Here is a 23,451-nt window from a genome sequence, read left to right as displayed (position 1 = left end):
TGAATGGTCCCTAGGCGAACTGTTATAAGTCGAGGACTACCTGTAGCTACTGGAACCTCCGGTGCAGTGGTGGGTTGCAAATCCCGTTCAACCGGTACGATTGGAACGGGGCCGGCAGCGTCCTCACAGAGCGTCGTGCAGGCGCTGTACGTCCATTCACCTGTGGGGAAGCGCAGAAGCCTTTAAACTCCGATAAGGAACTTGGGAGGGTGGGTGGGCCCTCCGGAGCACCGGAACGGAACGGTATCCGGTGGTCCGGGCTGGCTCCGGTACTCCCATACTGGGGCGTACTGCCTGCAACCCACACTGCTCCAGTGGTACCCACACTGTATCTTTGTTGACTACAGATAGTCCTCAACTTACAACCACAAGGGACTCCAAACTTTCTGCTGCTAAGCGAGGCCGACGATCTCTACAGTTGCCGAATGAGTTTTGCCCCATTTTACAATCTTTGTCGCCATCGTTGTTAAGTGAACCACGGCGGTTGTTAAGGTAGTAATGCGGTTGTTAAGCAGATCTGGCTTCCCCATTCACTTTCCTTGTCAGAAGGTTGCAAAAGGAGATCACCTGACCCTGGGACGCCGCAACCGTCATAAGTACATGCCAGTTTCCAAGCATCTGAATTTTGATCACATGACCCGGGGGATGCTGCAACAGTCCTAAGCAGGGGGGGTATTCGCTTACCGGTTCGCAAATGTGAGCATTCACACACGTGCGTGCTTTGCAAGCGTTTGCCACCTCCATGCACACACAGAGCCTTCCGCGCATGCGCTTTTGGCGGAAAAGGGGCCTAAATGGGATACAGTACAGCTGCGGTAGGTGGGCGTGGCCACCCGCGATTTCCGCTACAGGTTCTAGTGAAGCGGTCGGAACCTGTAAAATACCACCTCTTGGTCCTAAGTGTGAAAAACAGTCGTGTCACTTTTTTCAATGCTGTTCTAAGTTCGAACGGTCCCTAAATAAACGGTTGTAAGTCGAGGACTACCTGCAGATGGCATGGGCCCGACCGAGGGGCTGGGAATGGAGGGGACCCCACGGTACAGCTCTTTCTCTGCCACCTTGCACCCCTTTTTAAGGGAAAGGAGAACCCACATCCCATAACTTCCCTGATCTGCACACTTTCTGTTTCCTAGCGGAAAAACGTGCTTGGCTAGCTGTCCCTTGTTCCGTGACGATGTAGTTGTATTTTATTTATTTTTTAATCCTCCAGGCTAAGTTTTTCTCTCCCCGTCTCCCCCGCACGCCTGCGCCCGGCACGCCTCTTTCCGACTCGCTTGTTAAAAAAATGCAGCAAGAATATCCCCCCCCCCCCCCCAATGCAGACATTCGGAAACGGGCCAGTTTGAACACCGGCAAGTTCAGGCGGGGCCCTGGAAGTTGGTGTTGTGCTTTTGTTTGGCCTTTTGGCACAGCTGCCTTGTGCCGGGGCCCGAACAAGGATGGACACGCTGGGGGTTTGCTAAGACATTCCCCCTCCTTGTGGATTATATTCCCCCCCCCCTCCTGTTCAGCGACGTCCCATTCTTGGAGACTGCCTGGATAAAAGTCCCAAAGAAACATAATTAAAAAGAGAACCTATCCGCTGCCTGGAACCGAGATTTTTCTCCTTCTTCCGAGTCATCCCAATCAACCATTCAGAATAGAGGAGCTGGAAGGGACCTTAGAGGTCTTCTAGTCCAGCCTCTGCTAAAGCAGGAGACTATACAATTCCAATTATCCAATCTCTTCTTAAAAACCTCCAGTGTTGGAGCATGTTTTTTTTCAACTGGACTTTCTTGTTTCTCTTTGAAGACGTTTCCCTTCTCCTCCGAGAAAGCTTCTTCGGTTCTGAATTTGGACTTTGCTGTCTTCAAAAAAGTGGCCTTTCTCTTCTAAATGCAGTTGGACTGCTCAATCTACTGTCTTTCCCTGAAAATAAGACTCGGTCTTGTTTCCTTTTGGGCCCCCAAAATAAGCACCAAGTTGTATTTTCAGGGAATGTCTTATCCGCTTACCTTAGGACAGGGGTGTCCAAACGTGGGAACTTTAAGACTTGTGGACTTCAACTCCCAGAATTCCCCAGCCAGCATGGCTGGCTGGGGAATTCTGGGAGTTGAAGTCCACAAGTCTTAAAGTTCCCAAGTTTGGACACCCCTGCCTTAGGACAACAGCAGCCAGGCCTCCTTCTCCCCAACTGCTGTTTAACGAAAAAAAGGACTTGGGGATGACATGAGAGCAGTCTTCCAGTATTTGAGGGATTGCCATAAAAGAAGAGGGAGTCAAGCTATTTACCAAAGTACCAGAAGGCAGGAAAAAAAGCAACGGATGGAAACTAATCAAGGAGAGAAGCAACCTGGAACTAAGGAGAAACTTCCTAACAGTGAGAACAATTAACCAGTGGAACAGAAGTTGCCTCCAGAAGTTGTGAATGCTCCAACACTGGAGGTTTTTAAGAAGAGATTGGACAATTGGAATTGTATCGAGTCTCGTGCTTTAGCAGAGGCTGGACTAGAAGACCTCTAAGGTCCCTTCCAGCTGCTCTATTCTGAATGGTTGATTGGGATGACTCGGAAGAAGGAGAAAAATCTCGGTTCCAGGCAGCGGATAGGTTCTCTTTTTAATTATGTTTCTGGCTAGGAAAATTAGATGTTTTCTGGAGCGTAAAGAGGAATCTGATGGGAAGATAATTGTGCCTCAGGGTGCAGATTAGCCGGTAATCGAACAGGAAGGAGGCCGTCCGGCTGCGAATCTCACTTGCACATCTGAAAGTCTGCAGGAGGCAAATAAAGGCAGCAAGCATCAGTGCTGCAGGTACTCCTCAGCTTACGACCACAATCGAGCCCAACATTTCTGTCGTTAAGTGAGAAATGTGTTCAGTGAGTCTTGCCCCCTTTTACGACTTTTCTCACCTCGTTTATTCTACGTTTTCTTCCTTTTCTCCCCACGCAGGTCTTTCTTTTTTTTTTCCTTCTTTTTTTAAAAAAAGTAAGGCTCTACATTTAGGCAAGAAAAACCGAAATCCACAGGTACAGTATAGGTGGTACCTTGCTCAGTAGTAGTAACTGTGAGTGGGATCTTGGAGTCCTAGTGGACAACCATTTAAATAGGAGCCAGCCGTGTGCAGCAGCTGCCAAAAAAAGCCAACACAGTTCTAGGCTGCATCAACAGAGGGAGAGAATCAAGATCACGTGAAGGGTTAATACCTCTTTATAAAGCCTTGGTAAGGCCACACTTGGAATACGGCATTCAGTTTTGGTCACCACGATGTAGAAAAGATGTGGAAACTCCTAGAAAGAGTGTAGAGAAGAGCAACAAAGAGGATTAGGGGACTGGAGACTAAAACCTATGAAGAACGTTTGCAGGAACTGGGTATGTCTAGTTTAATGAAAAGAAGGACTAGGGGAGACATGATAGCATTGTTCCAATATCTCAGGGGCTGCCACAAAGAAGAGGGAGTCAAGCTATTCTCCAAGGCACCTGAGGGTAGAACAAGAAGCAATGGGTGGAAACTAATCAAGGAGAGAAGCAACTTAGAACTGAGGAGAAACTTCCTGACAGTTAGAACAATTAATCAGTGGAACAGAAGTTGCCTCCAGAAGTTGTGAATGCCCCAACACTGGAAGCCTTTGAGAAGATGTTGGATAGCCATTTGTCTGAATGTAGGTAGTCCTCATTTTAGAACGCTTTGTTTAGCGACATGACATTTTCGACACTTATAACCCCGGCAGCCTGCTCGTAGTCAAAATTTGGACGTATTTTTGTCCTGGAGTCATTACGACCCCCATTTCCCACCTTGTGTCAAGCAACGTCGACGAGGAAGTCCGATTCACTTAACAACCGTCTTAACTAATTTAATCATTGCCGTGATTCACTTAACAACCATGGCAAGAAAAGCCGTAAAAAGGGGCGAAAACTCCGCTTAACCCCTGTGTCACTTAGCAACGAAAAAGTTTGGGCTCACTTACGGTTGTAAGTCGAGGACTTCATGGACTCGGCTGGTTGGAAGGGTATTACGTGACCCCAAACATCATAAATACCAAATACCAGACAAGCGTCTGAATTTGGATCACGAGACCATGGGGAGGCGACAACGGTTGCAAGTATTTTTTCAGTGCCGTCATAACTTCGAATGGTCCCCTAAGTGAACCACTGTAAGTCGAGGACTACTTGTAGTATCACTGCGGTTGTTTGGTCCACCGCCTGGACTCACGACTGGTGCATCCACAATTCCATGGGGCGCGTCTTTAAAGCTGAGCATTTCTTTTCTGAGGTTGGGGGGGGGTGTGTGTTTAATTTCTTGATTAGATTTCTAAGCCGCCCCCAATCTGGCAGCCGGAGACCGCAACTTCTAAACTGAAATCGCAAAGCTATCAAACTTGCTGCTGTTAATTTAAATGTCAATCTGTCTCCAAGTGACCGTTAGCACTGATGGTGCTGACTTCATTGATTTAATTCAAAGTCCTCCGGAATTGTTTGGGCTGGATATACCTTAAAAAAAATAAAAAATAAAAGCGGAATGACCTGTGAAAAACCATGGCACAAAATAGCCAGGCTGCAATGGGGAAGCATTTTGATGGTGTTTCATTTGGAGGAGTGGGGAGGCCACCCAGCGATTTTTCTGAGCCGTTACAGAAGAAGCGTGATGGCGGAAGCTGGTGAAAAACTTCTGCACTTTTGGATTATTATTATTCTGTGGTTAATCTTTGGTGAGATTCACAGTCTTTGGGGCTGGTTGGTAGCTCAACAGCTCGAGTCCTAACCAAGGACCTAGGAACTGTTAAGGTAACATCGGAGGATATAAGCTATTCCAAGTATTATTATTATTATTATTATATACTTTATTCATTAAACATGAAACTCAGCCAACTGAACATTCAAAAGCGCATCACAAGTACCATTGGGTATCACTCTAACATTAGGGTATCACTCTAACATGCTTCATCCATAGCCGTGTAGTTTCGACAGCCAGGTTGCGATATTTCGTGATTTTTTCTAGTTCTTTTTCTTCGACTGGCATCTCCAGGAACAGCGATATCAATAAACTGTACATTATTGTTGTTGTTGTTGTTGTTATTGTTATTGTTATTGTTATTATTGCCATCCTAAACAATCTTTCTCTATCTCAGCATGTTTACGATGTATGGACTTCAGAGGGATTCTGGAAATTGAAGTCCATACATCCAGCTGGAATTTCTAAGAGTTGAAGTCCATGCATGCTGGCTTGGGAATTCTGGGCCTTGAAGTCCACAAATGCTGGCTAGGGAATTCTGGGAGTTGAAGTCCACGCATCCAGTTGGAATTTCTATAAGTTGAAGTCCATGTTTGGTGGCTGGGGAATTCTGGGTCTTGAAGTCCACAAATGTTGGCTCGGGAATTCTGGGAGCTGAAGTCCACTTATCCTGGCTGGGGTAGTCTGGAAATTGAAGTCCACACATCCAGCTGGAGTGTCTAAGAGTTGAAGTCCATGCATATGCTGGCATGGGAATTCTGGGCCTGGGAGTTGAAGTCCACCCATCTTAAAGGATGCCGGCTGGGAAATCCTGGGAGTTGAAGTCCATCCATCTTCAAATTGCCACGATTAAGAAACACTGCAGTACGCTGACCCTATGTCCGATTTTGGATGATAAATTGTATGATGTCACCCTGATTAGATCTAGATTTGGTGTCCCTCTAACCATGACACACTTGTGTCCTGGAAACCTTGTTGTTGTTGTTGTTGTTTTTACTGTTGTCCCATTTGCTGCCTCCATCTCACACCCATCTGAATAGCGAGACGCTATTGAAGTTGTCCTTAGCTGCACTGAAGCGATGATTTTACTTAGGGGAAGAATGGGGTGATTATGTCTGAATCTCGCCATAATATAATGGGACCTTCTGGGATGTTGAACTGCTTAAAGCGGTGACTCATTTGCTCGTCGTCTTGCACTTAAAACGTTGTGGCCCACTTTAAATGAGGTTGCCTGTAAGGATTGGTTCCCAGAGTTGTGAAGATTCTCGAAACCGGCGCTTGCAAGCTTTTTGGCGATCGGCAAACAGACCAACATCCCAGAAGGCCGTTAAAAGGAAGATCAGGAAGCCTGGGATCTAATACGCATGAGGATGTGTTGATGTTACATGGAAATGAGTTCAGTTGCTGCAGTTCTTGTAAGTTGATCCCTCGCAGCTCAATAAATCTTGTTAAAGAAAACTTTGGGAGAATCGGGACTCGGAAAAGAATGGAGTTTAGGGAGTTGGTCCAAAGTCTGGAAGTTGGTTTATTTCTAGGTCTGGCCATGTTCCCAGTTGGCTGGTCCCCTAAAGGAAGAGTTGATTGTTTTGCAGGAATTGGGATTTAATGAAAAGGAAAACTAGGGAATGACATCATAACAATCTTTCAATATTCGAAAGGCTGCCACAAAGAAGAGGGAGTCAAACTATTCTCCAAGGCCCCTGAGGGTAGAACAAGAAGCAATGGGTGGAAACTAATCAAGGAGAGAAGCAACCTAGAACTGAGGAGGAACTTCCTAACAGTGAGAACAATTAACCAGTGGAACTACTTGCCTCCAGAAGTTGTGGGTGCTCCAACACTGGAGGTTTTAAAGAAAAGATTGGACAAGCATTTGCCTGAAATGTTATAGAGTTTCCTCCTTGATCAAAGGGGTTGGACTAGAAGACCTCCAAGGTCCCTTCCAACTCTGTTAATCTGATTCTCTGATTGAGGTTGACTATTTAGGAGATGGTCATCTTCAGTGAAGAGACTAAACCTTTTTGACTATCACAGAAGACATGTTAGAATCAGGAAGTCTGTGTTATTTTTTGGCAGCAGCTGCCGAAAAAGCCAACACAGTCCTAGGCTGCATCAACAGAGGGATAGAAACAAGATCACGTGAAGGGTTAATACCACTTTATAAAGCCTTGGTAAGGCCACACTTGGAATACTGCATTCAGTTCTGGTCACCACAATGTAAAAAAGATGTGGAGACTCTAGAAAGAGTGCAGAGAAGAGCAACCAAGAGGATTAGGGGACTGGAGACTAAAACATATGAAGAACGGTTGCAGGAACTGGGTATGTCTAGTTTAATAGAAAGAAGGACTAGGGGAGACATGATAGCAGCCTTCCAATATCTCAGGGGTTGCCCCAAAGAAGAGGGAGTCAAGCTATTCTCCAAGGCACCTGAGGACAGAACAAGAAGCAATGGGTGGAAACTAATCAAGGAGAGAAGCAACTTAGTGTGCATGCTGATTGTTGGGTGTGCAAGTTTGACTTTTCCTGAGCGGGCCCTGACGAGTGCGCAGCTGCAATGTTTCCACACGACTTTTTTGGCACGGTGCAGAAAAGGTTCGCCATTCCTGATATAGATATATTGACAGACCGACAGAGAGAAATAGAGATAGATAGATAGATAAATAGATAGATAGATAGATAGATAGATAGATAGATGATAGATAGATAGATAGATAGATAGATAGATGATAGATAGATAGATAGATGATAGATAGATAGATAGATGATAGATAGATAGATAGATAGATAGATAGATAGATAGATAGATAGATAGATAGATAGATAGGTGATAGATAGATATAGATATATAGATAGATAAGATAGATCAGATGGATAGATAGATGATAGCTAGCTAGCTAGCTAGCTAGCTAGCTAGATAGATGATAGATAGATAGATAGATAGATAGATAGATAGATAGATAGATAGATAGATAGATAGATCAGATGGATGGATAGATAGATAGATGATAGCTAGATAGATAAGATAGATCAGATAGATAGATCAGATGGATGGATAGATAGATGATAGATAGATAGATAGATAGATAGATGATAGATAGATAGATAGATAGATAGATAGATAGATAGATAGATCAACCAGAAAATAAAATGGAAAATGTTCTCTTTTTACTTGACATTTTCATAGAGGGTCAGACAGATTTCGCTGCCAAGCACCAACCTAACCCATCCTGTTCCTTTTCAAAATCCAGCTTCTGCCTGAGACCTCTGAGCCATTCTTAGAAATAACATTTTATCCTTTAGATTCCAAGCATTTTGGCTTAATTAGAACAATCCGATCAAATCAGATGGGCTCTCCACCAAGGGGATATCTCTCTGTATAGGTGCCACGCTGGATTTGTGTGTGGGCGGGAAAATATGGATTGATCTTAACACATGGACGGGCCAACAACAGCTAGGCAGCTCACAGCCGCCCCCAAATTAAACTGAGAAATCAACAGCAAGAATCACGCTCTCAAGCCAAACTAAAAACGAACCGTCTTAAATAAAGCAGGCAATTTTAAATAAGTTCTCAATTGGGTTTAAAGAATGCGCTGGCCTCAATCTGAACTGGAGGATAGTTTATAGCTCAGGATCCGGCCCAGGGAGGCGTGATATTCTGCATGTCTCTGAATTAATTGAAGGATTGCAAAAGGCTCCATTGCCTCCACCACCACCCCTCCCCGCCCCCCAAATGTGGTCCCACCGTAACTGGATTAATCACTGGTCTTTGCCGTGTTCGACAATAAATGCGAGATGCGGTTGTTTGCCATAAAACCTTTAACAGAGGGATTTATCAAGTCAGCAAAGACATTTTGCTGTAGAGAAATTCTCTATAAAGAGCTCAACCTGGCTCGGGGAAGGACATTCGTTTCGGGAATGCCGCTAATTTGGAATGCTTTGTCCGCTTCAAAATCGGTCATTCAGCAAATCGGGCTTCCTCCATTGACTTTGCTTGCCAGACGCTGGCTGAGAAGGTTGCAAATGATGATCACATGACCCTTTCCTTCCTTCCTCCCCCCCTCTTTCTCTGTTTCCTTTTCTTTCCTTCCTTTCTCTTTCCTTCCCTCCATCCCCCTCCTTCTTTCTTTCTTTCTTTCTTTCTTCCTCCCACTTACTTTCTTTCTCTTTCTTCTCTTCTCTCTCCTTCTGCTTCCTTCCTCTTTCTTTCCTTTTTCTATTCCCTTTCCTTTCTTTCTCTCTTTTCTTTCTGTTTTCCTCCCTCCCTCCATCTCTCTTTCCTTGTTTCTTTCCTTCCTTTCTCTGTTTCCTTTTCTTCCTTTCCTTTCTCTGTTTCCTTCCCTTTCTCCTTTCTTCCTCCCTCCCTCTCTTTCTTTCTTTCTTTCTTTCTTTCTTTCCTTGTGTATTTCCTTCCTTTCTCGGTTTCCTTTTCTTCCTTTCCTTTCTGTTTCCTTCCCTTCCTCTTTCTTTCTTTTTCCCTCCCTCCCTTTCTTTCCTTGTTTCTTTCCTTCCTTTCTCTGTTTCCTTTTCTTCCTTTCCTTTCTCTGTTTCCTTCCTCCTTCTTTCTTTCTCCCTCCCTCCCTTTCTTTCCTTCCTTTCTCTGTTTCCTCTTCTTCCTTTACTTTGTTTCCTTCCCTTCCTCCTTCTTTCTTTTTCCTTCCCTCCCTTTCTTTCCTTCCTTTCTCTTTCCTTTTCTTCCTTTCCTTTCTCTGTTTCCTTCCCTTTCTCCTTTCTCCTTTCTTTCTCCCTTCCTCCCTCTCTTTCTTTCTTTCTTTCTTTCTTTCTTTCTTTCTTTCTTTCTTTCTTTCTTTCTTTCTTTCTTTCGTGCTGCCCATCTCACCACCACATAGCCTTGGGCAGCTTACAACATGATTGAAATGGTAAAACAATACATATGACATTAAAATTTACAGAGAAATAGCTCAGATGCGGGGGTTATCCAATGGGGCAGAGGGAGGGTTTTTCTATTTAATCCAGTAACCACCTTCAGAATTGGTTTAGTTTCCTTTCTATATCTGCCATCTCACCAGATAACTCTGGGTAATTTAAAACAGCATATTAATACGATACAAACACATGAATAAAATCCCAAAGGTGTGTTATTTTTTTAAAGAGGCAACTGGACTTTCTGGTTTTTCTTTGAAAATGTTTCGCTTCTCATCCAAGAAGAAGAAGAGCTGAAGAAGCTTCTTGGATGAGAAGCAAAACGTCTTCAAAGAAAAACCATAAAGTCCAGCTGCCTGTTGGGACAGCCATGACCCGAACGACTGAGAATCTCCATAGTCATCTGAATAAAATGATATAGATCTGAATAAAAATACCGATTAAAGGCAGAGTTAAGAACAAGTTAAAACTTATAAGTTAAAGGTAAACCTCAAAGTTGATTCTCCGGTGCATTGTAGATGACTCGTTGGCTATGGCCTTCTGCCTAAAAGGTGAACTGAGATTCTAGTCCTCATGGTTTCTAAGCAAAAGCATAGCATACCTAGGAATATGGAAAGTTCCTTTCTGGTGCCTCCCACTTCTCACCGGGGCGGTGAGTTTTCCAGTTGTTCAGGGTCAGGGTTTCCTAGATAAACTGGCGTTGCATCTGAGTTTTTTTTAAAAAAAAATTGGAAGCCTTTAATTCAAAGAAGAAATTCCTCAATTCCTCTTTTTCTAATTGAGAAAGAGAAACGCAGCCGGGAGGTGCCCAGATGGCAGAAAAAACAGCCTTGGTTGCCAAGTGGGGGTTGTATGCCCATCCCCCCCCCCACTCCAGCTTCAACTTTCTCTCCATGGGCTCTGGGCCAGCACAGAGGAAGGCACAGCCTGTTTTCTTTCTTTCTTTCTTTCTTTCTTTCTTTCCTTCCTTCCTTCCTTCCTTCCTTCCTTCCTTCCTTCCTTCCTTCCTCCCACTTTCTTTCCCAATCTTTCTCTTCTCTTCTCTTTTCTTTAGCTATATTTTTCTCTTTTCTTTCTTTATATCTCTCTTTCTTTCCTTCTCTCCCTCTCTCTCTTGATCTCCCTTCCTTCCTTTCATTCTCTTCTATTTCCTTTCCTTTCCTTTAGCTCTTTCTCTCCTTTCTTTATTTGCTCTCTTTCTTTCTGACTCTTTCCTTCTCTCTATCTCTTTCTCTTGATCTCCCTTCCTCTTCCTTCCTTCCCCCCCTTCCTTCCTTCTTTTCTCTGTCTTCTATTTTTCTCTTCTACTTTTCTTTCTTTTCCTTTAGCTATCTCTTCCTCTCTCTTTTCTTTCTTTCTTTCTTTCTTTCTTTCTGTCTGTCTGTCTGTCTGTCTGTCTCTTTCCTTCTCTCCCTCTCTTGATCTCCCCCCCCCCTTTCTCTTCATACATTATTTACCTGGATATTTATGAAACACTGAAAGTAAGAAAGTTATATAAGAAAAAGCACAAAATATATAGTAAGATAGACCACTGGCAGAGAGTAAATATGGATAAACCACATATAACATTTGTGATGTTCCAAATTATACTGCAAAATATCTTGGATCCTTTCCCTAAACCAAACCCAAATATCCTTATGGAAGTTTAAGTTAAATCTCCTCAATTAACACAGGACATCACTAACAAAACAACCTACAATGGATGATAACTAATCTTTTCTGGACCAAGTACCCAAAGCGTGTTTGCACACGCTCCCGAATTCCCCCAAATGCAATGCACACATGACCCCTGTGCATGCGTCCCACCCCACCCACACATGCATGCATGCAGGCCCCCCCTCCGCATGCAGCCCCGTGCATGCACCACCTCCTGCGCAGGCGTGCACAGCCCCTCCATGTGTCCCGCCCCCGCGCTTACGCAGCAGAGACCCGAAGATCCGCTTGCTGGCGGGAGGCTCATGCGAGGAGGAGCTGAACTAAGGTGACGGCACGCATGGCCACAGAGAGGGCACTGCCTTCCACCTCTGGCATCACAGACCTACAATAAGCATTGCTCAGAAGCCAACTTAGAAGATAACGCTGGGCATAAAAAGAACCCGCATTTTAGCACAAATTTAAATACGAAGTTACAACCCAAGAAGGATTTCCAATTAAATTTAAATTCGACAACAGATTTGCTTTTTTAAATAACGACATTATTCTGGGCAACGAAGCGTACTCCCACAGTTTGGTGAGCCAGTCTTCCGAAGAAAATGTTAAAAGGTCTTTTCCGGTAAAAAGCATATGGTATTGCTTCCCCCCACCACCACCCCACTCCCTTGTAGATGTGGCATGCATTTTCTTTGCATTCTGCCTTTCCTGCAAATGGCTCTTCATGCATTACGGTTTGCGTTAAGCACTGATTTCCCCTTCCTCCTATGCTCTGGGGATGTCTGCCAGTCAGCTGGCCCTGCTAAAAAGTGGAATAAGAAATCAAGGCAACAACTTGGGTTTTGCACAATGTTGTTTCGGTTGGGACTGTGAATACAGAATGGAAAGCTCCCTCAAGCAACCTTTTAATGTTGCTGATTTTTTTTTACTGTTTGCCATTTCTGGCCCTAGGGCAGATCAGGGTTTCTCAACTTTGGCAACTTTAAGCTAGGTGGACTTCGATTCCCAGAATTCCCCAACATGGCTGGCTGAGAGACTCTGAGAATTGAAGTTCACATGTCTTAAAAGTTGCTAAGATTGGACATCTCTGAGATAGGATAGATGATAGATAGATAGATAGATGATAGATAGATAGATAGATAGATAGATAGATAGATAGATGTAAGTAAATGTAGAGATAGACAGACAGACAGAAGATAGATGATATATAGACAGACAGACAGACATATACATAGAAATAGATAGATAGATAGATAGATGATAGATAGATAGATAGATAGATATAGAGAGAGATAATAGACAGACAGACATAGACACATACATACAGATAGGTAGGTAGGTAGGTAGGTAGGTAGGTAGGTAGATAGATAGATAGATAGATAGATAGATAGATAGATAGATAGATAGATAGATAGATAGATAGATAGAGCTAAGTAAATGTAGAGATAGATAGACAGAAGATAGATGATATATAGACAGACATATACATAGGTAGGTAGGTAGGTAGGTAGGTAGGTAGGTAGATAGATAGATAGATAGATAGATAGATTAGATATAGTTGTAGAGAGAGAGAGATAATAGACAGACAGACATATACATACATATAGATAGATAGATAGATGATAGATAGATAGATAGATAGATAGATGATAGATAGATAGATAGATGATAGATAGATGATAGATAGATGATAGATAGATAGATAGATAGATAGATGATAGATAGATAGATATAGTTGTAGAGAGAGAGAGAAAGAGATAATAGACAGACAGACATAGACACATACATAGAGATAGATAGATAGATAGATAGATAGATAGATAGATGATAGATAGATAGATAGATAGATAGATAGATAGATATAGTTGTAGAGATAAATGGATGGATGGATGGATGAATGGATAGACAGACAGACAGACAGACAGACAGACAGACAGACATAGACACAAACATATACATCTATATTTAAATAGATAGTTGTAGTGATGGATAAATGGATGGATAGATGGATGGATGAGAGGGAGGAAGGAAGGAGCTGGGCAAATCAATCCCTTATTTTTTCCAACTATGCCACATCCCATTTTCTGATCAGCTTTGCTGGCTAGGGAATTCTGGGAGTTGAAGAATAGATCCTTCTGTGATGTCACAGAGGCTCAGCCAATCCCGTTGTGGCTTCCCCGGTGTTTGCTTCTGGACTTCATATAACGATCTCAGAAACATTTCGGTGGCCGAAAGCAGAAAGAGGTCCAATGAATTCTACCAAAAATAGTTGTTAGAATTCATTCGAAACAGAGCAGCCATCTTTCCTCCGGTCTCTGATTTCCGCCGTCCAACCTCTTCCTCCAATCTGGTTGCGCTCTTGAATGAGGCCATAAAGGCTGGTGTCAAATAAAGGAATTGCGTTGAAGGATGGCTGGACACGCATCGGCAGGCGGTCATTCTTGGTCTCTCGGATACATCAAAATTACCCTTCAGAGAAAGGATCAGGTGCCTGTCTGGAAACCGACAGTCGGCAAACAGCCTGATGGATCACAGTGGCCTTGGGTGACGCCGAAGGGAGAGAAGGTGGAATTCTCTCCTGTTTAATGGCTTCAACCGGTAGTCCTCGACTTGCGATCAACATTGGGAGTGAACCTGCCATTGCCAAGCAAGGCAGTCGTTGAGTGGTGTTCGATTTTATGATTTTTATTTATTTTTGCCTTGGTCCTTAGGAGGGAGAGAGAGGGAGGAAGGAAGAAGAAGGGAGCAAGAGGTGGAGGGAGAGGGAGGGAGTGAAAGAGAGAGGGAGGAAGGGAGAGGGAGGGGAAGGAAGAGAGAAGAAGGGAGGGAGGGAGGGATAGAGAAAGGGAGGGAGGGTGAGGGAGAAAGGAAGAGGGAGTAAGGGAGCTAAAGAGGGAGGGGAAGGGAGAGAGAAAGGGAGGGAGGGGGAGGGAGAAAGGGAGAAGAAAGGAGGGAGAGAGGGAGGGAGAGGGAGAAAGAGAAAGGGCGAGGGAAGGAGGGAGAGGAAGGAAGGGAGAGGGAGGGAGGGAGAGGGAGGGAGGGAGAGGGAAGGAGAGAGGGAGGAAGGGAGAAGAAGGGAGCGAGAGGGAGAGAGAAAAGGACAGAGGGAGAAGGGAGCGAGAGAGAGAGGGGAAGGAGAAAGAGAAGAGGGAGGGAGAGAGGAAGGGGGGGAGGGAGCGAGAGAGAGGGGGAAGGAGAAAGAGAGAGGGAAAGAGAGAGGAAGGGAGAGAGGGAGAGATTTTGCTTCTGTTTGATGCTGTGTGTCTACAGTCTTGGCACATCGCCTGTTTTGATCAACATCGAAAAAAGAAGAGGCTGAGAACTGCTTGCCCACAGATGCTCCTTTCTAAAATCAGACCTGTATTTTTCTTTTTTTTTTCTTACACCTGAGTTGTCAAGAAACTGGTGTAGCAAACCGTTATCCATCCTGTTCTCGCCTCCTTTGCCGCCTCTTTCACGTATGACCTGCCTGTTGAATCATTTTAGTGGGAGTCTTTGTGGGGTTTCAAACTTTTCCTTACTTCAGAACCCACCGGTTGAAAAAAAATATTATTTCCTGGCAACTCTGATGAAGAAGCAAAATTGTAGCAGGACTTGAAAATCAGCCGTGATCCCATGGAGCTGCATTAAGCTTGAAAAAAAAAAGTAGATGCCAGAATCTGGAGGCTTGACTAGATGATCTCTTAGGTTCCTCCGACTGAAATATTTCAACGTTCGGATTTGGCCGTGTGTTTTTTTTCAACAATCTGGCCTACCAGTGATGGTTGGTTTGGATTTGACTTGGCAGTTGATACAATAAGCATGTTTAAATAAATCCTGTTAAATATAGGTAGTCCTCAATTTACAACCTTTCATTTAGTGACTGTTCAAAGTTACGACGACACGGGGAAAAAAGTGACTTAGGGCCCATTTTCACACTTACGACTGAGGCAGCAACCCCGTGGTCACAGGATCAAAATTCAGGTGCTTGGCGACTGGCTCATATTTATGACGGTCGCAGTGTCCTGGGGTCATGTGATCCGCTTTGGTGACCTTCTAATAGCCAAATTCACTTAAAAACCATGTCACTAACTTAACAACTGCAGTGATTCACTTAACAACCGTGGCAAGAAAGGTATTAAAATAGGGCAAAACTCACATAACAAGTGTTTCGCTTAGCAACAGAAACGTTGGGCTCAGTTGTCATAAGTCGTAAGATTGAATTTGTGCAAATTGTGCATTTCTTTTACACAAGGAGTGGCTCAGTTTGTGGCCATTTTTTGCCAGGCTGCTGGTCAGTATCGTTTTATGAAAGTACGCTTATTTTTCAGCTAATTCTATTCGGATTTCATTGAGGTTTCCTCTCTCTCTCTCTCTCTCTCTTGCTTGAGCTTTTGGGCCATGATGGAGTTGCGCATTTTTCACATCTTCGGTAACCGATTCTGCGGAGCGACAATCCGAGATGATCTGGGTGGGATCACCAATTAAGGGAGGGCTGCATTGCATGGGGATGGTAACGGATGGGGAGCAAAAAGTTTGGATGAGAAATTGGTCCTAAAATGGTTGAGTAATTGGGTGGACCAAGGACGGGCACTTAGGGTAGACTTGCTAAGTGAGGGAGGGCGAGCGATTGGGGAATCTGAACTTTTGCACAATATTCTAGTTTTTCAAGTTTTATCTGTATTGTATTATTCATTTTTAATTTATTATTTATTTTATTATTTATTTATTTTATTATTTATTTTATTATTTATTTATTTTATTATTTATTTATTTTATTATTTTATTCATTCATTCATTTTATTATTTATTTATTCATTTTATTATTTATTTATGTATTATTATTTTATTGTGTATTTATTTATTTTATTCATTCATTCATTTTATTATTTATTTATTCATTTTATTATTCATTCATTTATTTTATTATTCATTCATTCATTCATTTTATTATTTATTCGCGTATTATTTTATTTTATTTATTATTATTTTGCAGGTATATTTCTCAACTTACAAGAGCTCATTTAGTGAACATTCGAAGTCACTGCCGCGTCCGCTCTATTTTTATTTTATTTTAATTTTTGATTTTTATTGTTTCATCCCATTTTATAGTTTTTTTTTAATCCCATTCTATGATTTTTACGCCCATTTCACTAAAAGCAACTCTCTTTTGTAAATCCCATTTTTCCCCCAGTGCCGTTGTAACTTCAAACAAATAGTGGTTTAAGTCCAGGACTATCTGTGTTTTAAAAAAAAACTATAGGAATTTGAGGCTCAGAAAAATCTCCTTCAAAGCAGATGCAGCGGGATTAAAACATCTGTTTTTTAATGCCAACGTTTTGCTGGCGGGCTTTGGATGCCAGAAAGAAGTCCAAGCAGCCGATACTGGGGTGGGAAGCCACTTCTGAGAAAACGCTACAGATGTGGGAAGAGTTTGGTTTATATTTGGAAAAATTGAGTGCAGACACACTAAGCCAGCTGTGCTGTTTGGAAAAACTGACTACTGTAAGCAAAAGTGTGTGTGTGTGTGTGTCAGAATCTCATATCTATATCTATGTATATATAAAAGCCAAATGCCACTCAATCATCACAAAATCTCCAGACCCGTAAAGCCAACAAACTTAAAATTCGGCACGTATGTTCCTCTTGGCTTCTAGGGGCTTGCTAAGAAAGGATTTTTCAAAATGATTTTCAAAATGATCATCAGTATTTCTTATACAGTATTAATGTACTCGTCGATGCTAAGGAGTTAGACATTCTACTCCCCCTCCCCACCTGAATAGAACTCTGTTCCAACTGCCAGTTGCCTTATATTAACATGCGCTGATGCTAAGGAGTTACACATTCTACATTACTTTTTTAAGTGCCAATTTATCAAGCCTGATCACATAGTTTCGTAGAGAAGCACAGGTATTCAGCTAGTATGAGAATAGAATCAGGGAAGTTGGATCCTTTTTACGAATTGCACTGATGTTTTATTGCAGTTTCATTTGTCTGAAATGGTATGGGGTCTCTTGTTTGTGCGGGGGGGGGGAGGTTGGACTAGAAGACCTCCAAGATTCCTTCCAGCTGTTTATTCTGTTTAACTTTCTGTTAAAGTTTGTTTTTATGCCGGCTGCTGATTTTACGTTTTTTGCATCTCTGTTTTTGCTGTGTTTTCACAATTGTTAGACATTCAACAAAGAAGTGTTGTGTTGTGTTGAAAAGGGATAGTGCTTTGCTCAGGCGAGAAAGAATTAAAATAGCAGTTTCGGAGCTGGGACAGTGAACTCTTTTGAGATGTTTTCTCAAGAGGGGAAAAAGTAAGGAATAATCTTAGCAAAATTGAAGTAGGGATTTTGGGGAATGGGAGGTGGGGACTGCCCCAAAGCCCGGCCCTCTTTGTTGTTCTCTTTTGGCTTCTCTGCCCCATCCTGACCCCCAAACTCAAAAGACAGCTTCAATATGGGGAGGACGCATGTAGAAATATCGATCACCCACTAATGGGGAGATGGAGAATCTGAACCGTGGGGCAGGGAGTGGAGTGAGGAGATTGCTAGGAAATGTGGTTGAATATGGGGGTAGCACCTTGGCTATTTTGATCTGGGACAGTGTTGATCTGTTATTGCTGTCTGGAGACATTGTGAGATCGAGGGAGGGAGGAAAGGAGAGAAGGAGGAAAGAAAGATAAAAAATATTAAAAAGAGAGGGAGGGAGAAAAGGAAAGAAGGAAGGAAGGAAAGAGAGAAGGAAGGAAGAGGGAGGGAGGATGGAGAGAAAGAGGCAAGCTAGAAAGGAAGAGGAAGAGATAAAGAGGAAGGAAGAATAGAGGAAGGAAGGAAAAAAGAATGATAAAGAAAGGAAGGGACGAAGAGAAAAGAGACAAAGAAGGAAAGGAGAGGAAGGAGGGAGAGAGATAAAAATGAAAGAGAGGGAGGAAGGAAATGAGAGAAATGAGGAAGAAAGGAAGGAGAGAGGGATGAAGGAGAGAAAAGAAGGAAGAAGAAGGTAAAAGAAAGATAAAAAAGGAAGAATTGAAAGAGGAAGGAGGGAGGGAGGAGGCGAGAAAGGAAGGAAGAGACAAGAAAGATAAAAAGGAAAGAGAGACAGATGGAAAGAGACAAAGAAGGAAGGAGAGAGGGAGGCAGGGAGGCGTTGAGAAAGGAAGAAAGAGAAAAGAAAGTTAAAAAAGGAAAGAGAGATGAACGGAAAGAGGAAGAAGGGAGGAGAGAAGGAGAGTGGGCAGAAAGAATCTGCTTAGGGAAGATTCTGGAAAGACCTGGCCGTCTAACATTGTGGATTTCTAACATCCTTTCTCTTCTTTTTTGCTCCATTCACAAGACCCTCACAAACCGTCTCCTTTCTCTCTGTTGCAGGTTCTGACCCAGTTCCAGAGGACTTGTGAGCCCCGGTGAGGTGGGCAGGCGGCCCAGCCGAGGTCGGAGTCCCCTGCCCGGCCCTCAGCATGAATCCCAGTTCTCCAGTGTGTCTGGTCATCCCCGTTGCCAGCCTGCTCTCCTGGCTGATGACCGGCTGCGCCACCGAAAGTAAGTCTCGAACACGTCACCCCATTCCCGATTTGGAGCTCGTGGGCGTGTTTTTTCCGGTCCGTCCTCAGCTCGCTGGGCAGCTGGATGCCATACCGCGGAAGACACTCCGCCCATGTTCGAGGTGCTCTTGTCCTCCAGGAAGAGGACGGGAGCCCCTTGAACATGGGAAGAGAGTGCGGGCGATGCGGAGAAGAAGAAGCTGATTGGTTTACGGCTGAGGGGATGGAGAAGGGGCGCTCCAATGTGGCTCTAAACGGCAAGATTAGAACCCAGGACTGGGGAAGGAAAGGGTGGGAGCAGGATGTGTTAGTAGTCAGCTGCAGGATAAGGGAGACAGTTTCTAAAAGGAAGGACTACAGTTAGTGCTTGACTTACAGCCGTTTGGTAACTGACTCATATTTATGACGGTTGCTGTGTCCTGGGGTCATGTGATCACCTTTTGTGACAAGCAGAGTCAGTGAGGAAGCCAGATTCACTGAACGACGGTGGTCCTAACAACTGTGACAAGAAAGGTTGTAAAATGGGGCAAAGTTCACTGAACAGCTGCCTTGCTTAGCGATGGAAATTTTGGGCTGGAATTTGGTCGTAAGTCGAAGACTACTATAAAGTCAGTAAATGTGAAAAAATTGGTTTATTGGATTACAGATCCCTGTTTAATTGTTCCATCTGTTCACTTGCTGTAAAGGAAGGAAGGAAGGAGGGGTGAGGAAGGAAGGAAGGAGGGAGGGAGGAAGGAGGGAGGGAGGGAGGGGTGGGGGAGAAAGGAGGGGTGAGGGAGGAAGGAGGGAGGGATGAAAAAGGAAGGGAGGGTGAGGAAGGAAGGAGGAGTGAGAGAAGGAGGGAGAAAGGAAAAGGGAGGGAGGGAGGAGGGAAGGAAGGAAGAAGAGAGGGATGAAGAAGGAGGGAGGCGAGAGGGAGGGAGGGAAGGAAAGAGAGGGAAGGAGACAAAAGAGAGGGAAGGAAGGAAGGAGACAAAAGAGAAGGAAGGAAGAAGAGAGGAAGGAAGAAGGAAGGACAGGAGGGAGGAAAAAGGAAGGAAGGAAGGAAGTTGTGTACAGAGCTATAACTTTTACTACCAAAGTCAACAAATGGTATTTTTTCTCAGGCTCCTAAATCAAAAATCGTAAAGTATTTAAAAGTTAATGCCTTGAAACTTTGTCGGATGGCGTTTAAAGTGGAGTTTATCTCTTAAATCCTTCCATTCTGCACCCTCAATCGTGAGCAAGGAGTTTATTGAGGTTGTTTATTGCACTGATATCTCAAAATATTATGTGGCAAAGGCTTAAAATGGATTTTTTCCCCCCCACTGGAGGCTCAAAAGTGTTAGTTCGTGCCAGAAATTCTGTGCACGACTTAAAGGCAGCTTCTTTATTGAAAGTGAAGCTTCCCTCAGCTCCAGAAATTATCCATGCAGCTTTCAGAGCAAAAGATTTTTCTGCGAATTTGGGAACTGTTTTAATGGTTGTATGCTGCCCGGACTCACTTTTTTGTGAGATGGATGGCCACATAATTTTTGATAAACAAACAGTTAATCGCTGAGTGGCCTCCCATCCAAGTTGGATCAGACCAAATCTAACCCTGCCTAGCCTTTCCTGAAATCAGCCATGGTCAAGTAACGGCCTCTTTTGAATTAATGCTTTGTTGGTATGAACAGAATAACAGGGTGTGGGAAGAAATAAGAGAATAACAAAGTTGGATGGGACCTTGGAGGTCTTCTAGTCCAGCCCTCTGCTCAGCAAGGAATCCTATACTTTTTCAGACAAATGGCTGTCCACTTGCGTCCAATCTCTTCTTAAAAACTTCCAGTGTTGGAGCATTCACAACTTCTGGAGGCAACTTCTGTTCCACTGATTCATTGTTCTCACTGTCAGGAAGTTTCTCCTCAGTTCTAAGTTGCTTCTCTCCTTGATTAGTTTCCACCCATTGCTTCTTGTTCTACCTTCAGGTGCTTTGGAGAATAGTTTGACTCCCTCTTCTTTGTGGCAACCCCTGAGATATTGGAAGACTGCTATCATGTCTCCCCTAGTCCTTCTTTTCATCAAACTAGCCATACCCAATTCCAGCAACCGTTCTTCATATGTTTTAGTCTCCAGTCCCCTAATCCTCTTTGTTGCTCTTCTCTGCACTCTTTCTGGAGTCTCCACATCTTTTCTACATCGTGGCGACCAGAACTGAATGCCGTATTCCAAGTGTGGCCTTACCAAGGCCTTATAAAGTGGTATTAACCCTTCACGTGATCTTGATTCTCTCCCTCTGTTGATGCAGCCTAGAACTGTGTTGGCTTTTTTGGCAGCTGCTGCACACGGCTGGCTCATACTTTATTGATTTTCCACTGGGACTTCCAAGATCCCTCTCACAGTTACTCCTATTGAGCCAGGTACCACCTATACAGTACGTGTGCATTTCGTTTTTCTTGCCTAAATGTAGAACCTTACTTTTTTCGCCATTGAAGGGACCTTGGAGGTCTTCTAGTCCAATAATCCCCTGCTCAAGCAGATGATCTATAAAGGTATTGATTGATTATTATCTTCTAACACGTTGGTCTCGTTTCTTGGCGACCACATACAGCTCATAGATTTTCCCCGATGACAGGTTTTTCGCAACCTTGGCAACATTAAAGACACATCCCAGAATTCCCCAGCCACCAATTTACTACAGAAAGTTCGTCAGCTGTTAGTTTGCTTAAAAGAGTCTGAAGAACAATAAACAGCAGAAGCTCGAGTTTCTTGACTTTGGCATGAACCAGTTACTCCCTTCACATCACCATTTTTTGGGCCAAAGTCTCCTAAATAGCAGAATAACAAGGGTGGGAAGGGACCTTGGAGGTCTTCTAGTCCATCCCCTTTCTCAAGCCTATATCCAATTTCTTCTTCAAAACCTCCAGTGATGGATCACCCACAACTTCTGGGTGCAAGTGGTTCCAATTGTTAAAAAAAGGAAGGAAGGAAGGAAGGAAGGAAGGAAGGAAGGAAGGAAGGAAGAAAAAGAAAAAAGGAAGGAAGGGAAAGAAAGGAAGGAAAGAGGAATGATAGATGATAGATAGATGATAGATAGATGATAGATAGATAGATAGATAGATAGATGAGAGAGAGAGCGAAATAAGAGGGGGCAGAAGAAAAGAAGGAGAAGAGGAGGAAGGAGAGGAGGATGGATGCATGGTTGGATGGAGGGTCAGAAAGAAGGAAGGAAGGGAGCGAGGAAAGGGGGAAGAAGAAAGGAAGAAGAGAATAGAGTAGAGGGAAAGAAGGAGGAAGGAGAGGAGGAGAGAGGGAGGAGAGGAGAAAAGAGGATGGATGATGGATGGATAGATGGAGGGAGGGCCAGAAGGAAGGGAGGAAAGGGAGAAGAAGAAAGGAAAGAGAAGAGGAGGGAAGGAAGGAGAGGAGTAGGGAAGGAAGGGGGGGAGGAGAAAAATGAGGAGGATGGATGAGGGAGGGAGGGTCGGAAAGAAGGAAGGAAGGAGATGGGAATGAGAAGGAAGAAAGGAAAGAGGGAGAGAGGAAGGAAGGAATTAATTTATTTCCAGTCATACTTCTATGCAAATAAAATATGATTATGCATTTTGGAGCCAATTCTTGAACCCTCTCCCCAACAGCCTGAAAACAAAAAATGGTTTATGGGTGTGTTTGTAGTGGGAGTGGGAGGGAGAGAGGAAGACACTGAAAGAGACACATGAGCTGCTATTGGAATAATGTATTATCCTTTGAAGTTGTAAAGGAAATCTCAGTTGCTGGATGGCCTGTTTTCTACAAGTTGGGAAACAGGTTAGCTGAGGATGGTTGTTGCTGTTAGGATTGTTAGGATTGCACTTTCTCTCTGATTAATGAAAGCCGCAATTGGGGGTCTGCCAAGCCCACTTTTTACTTGAAATCTCCTTTTCTACCTTAAAAGTCCCTTGTTTCCCTTATTAGTCAGAGATAGAACCAACCTGGTCAAATTCGGTTTCAAATTTAGAATCGGTCACCCACTGAGCTTTGTGGGAATTGCAGTTCAAAAAAAGGCGGGGACAACATCCCCGCCTTTTGGCTAGGCAGTTTATTAAGAAATCACTTGCTATATCTATAAACTAGCTGGGGACCCGTGCTTCCCTATGAAACGATGTGACTGGGCTTGATAAATTGACCCTGAAAAAGTAATGCAGAATGTGTAACTGCTTTGCATCAGAGCGTGTTGATTTAAGGCAACTGGCAGTTGGAACTGGGACCGAGGATGCTGAAATGGTCGTAAGTACGAGGACCCCTAGTCCGTCGCTGCTTTGTTTTGTTTTGTACCGCTGTGATTTCGAGCAACCACTGGTCGAAAGGTCGTAAGTTGAGGAGGATTTGCAGGCAGATGGCAGAGCAAGCGAGATTTTCGGCTGACAGTTGGTTTCGTGAGGGGGAAAAAATCTGCTTTTTCGTCAAACTGTTCGTTGTGAAAAGGTGCTAAGAGCCACCTCCGCGTTTTCGGGCGACCTGAATTTAACACGACTTTCCTCCTACGAGGAGACAAAAGAGAGCCGAGGGGATTGTGTAGGGAACGTGGAGGATGGAAGGGGAAACTCCAGAAAGTGAGATTTTTAGGCCTGGAGATCAGCCTGGATGGGCGGTTTTGCCCCGAAAGGCCTTGAAATGAGGGCCGGCTTTTAATGGACTTGATCGATGGTCAAGAGGGGAAGGTGGGAAGAGGACTCCCTTCCCTGCTTTGGATCTCTTTTTGAGGGAAGGT

The 23,451-nt window shown here is 43.7% G+C and overlaps 1 protein-coding gene across 1 annotated transcript in view; it reads left to right on the top strand.

The window, feature by feature from the left end:
* PTPRS (protein tyrosine phosphatase receptor type S) overlaps nucleotides 1–23,451 on the top strand; it is a 242,388-nt gene that overhangs the window by 38,122 nt on the left and 180,815 nt on the right. The window contains exon 2 of the mRNA XM_081960707.1: nucleotides 18,571–18,741. Coding sequence (XP_081816833.1) covers nucleotides 18,660–18,741 — 82 coding nt within the window. The 5' untranslated portion in view covers nucleotides 18,571–18,659. The remainder of the gene's footprint in view (nucleotides 1–18,570; nucleotides 18,742–23,451) is intronic.

The sequence above is a fragment of the Natrix helvetica genome (assembly GCF_964273705.1).
Source record: "Natrix helvetica genome assembly, chromosome: 1".
Lineage (NCBI taxonomy): Eukaryota > Metazoa > Chordata > Lepidosauria > Squamata > Natricidae > Natrix > Natrix helvetica.
Note: the sequence above shows the minus strand (reverse complement) of the source record. Positions and strands in the feature narration are given on the sequence as shown.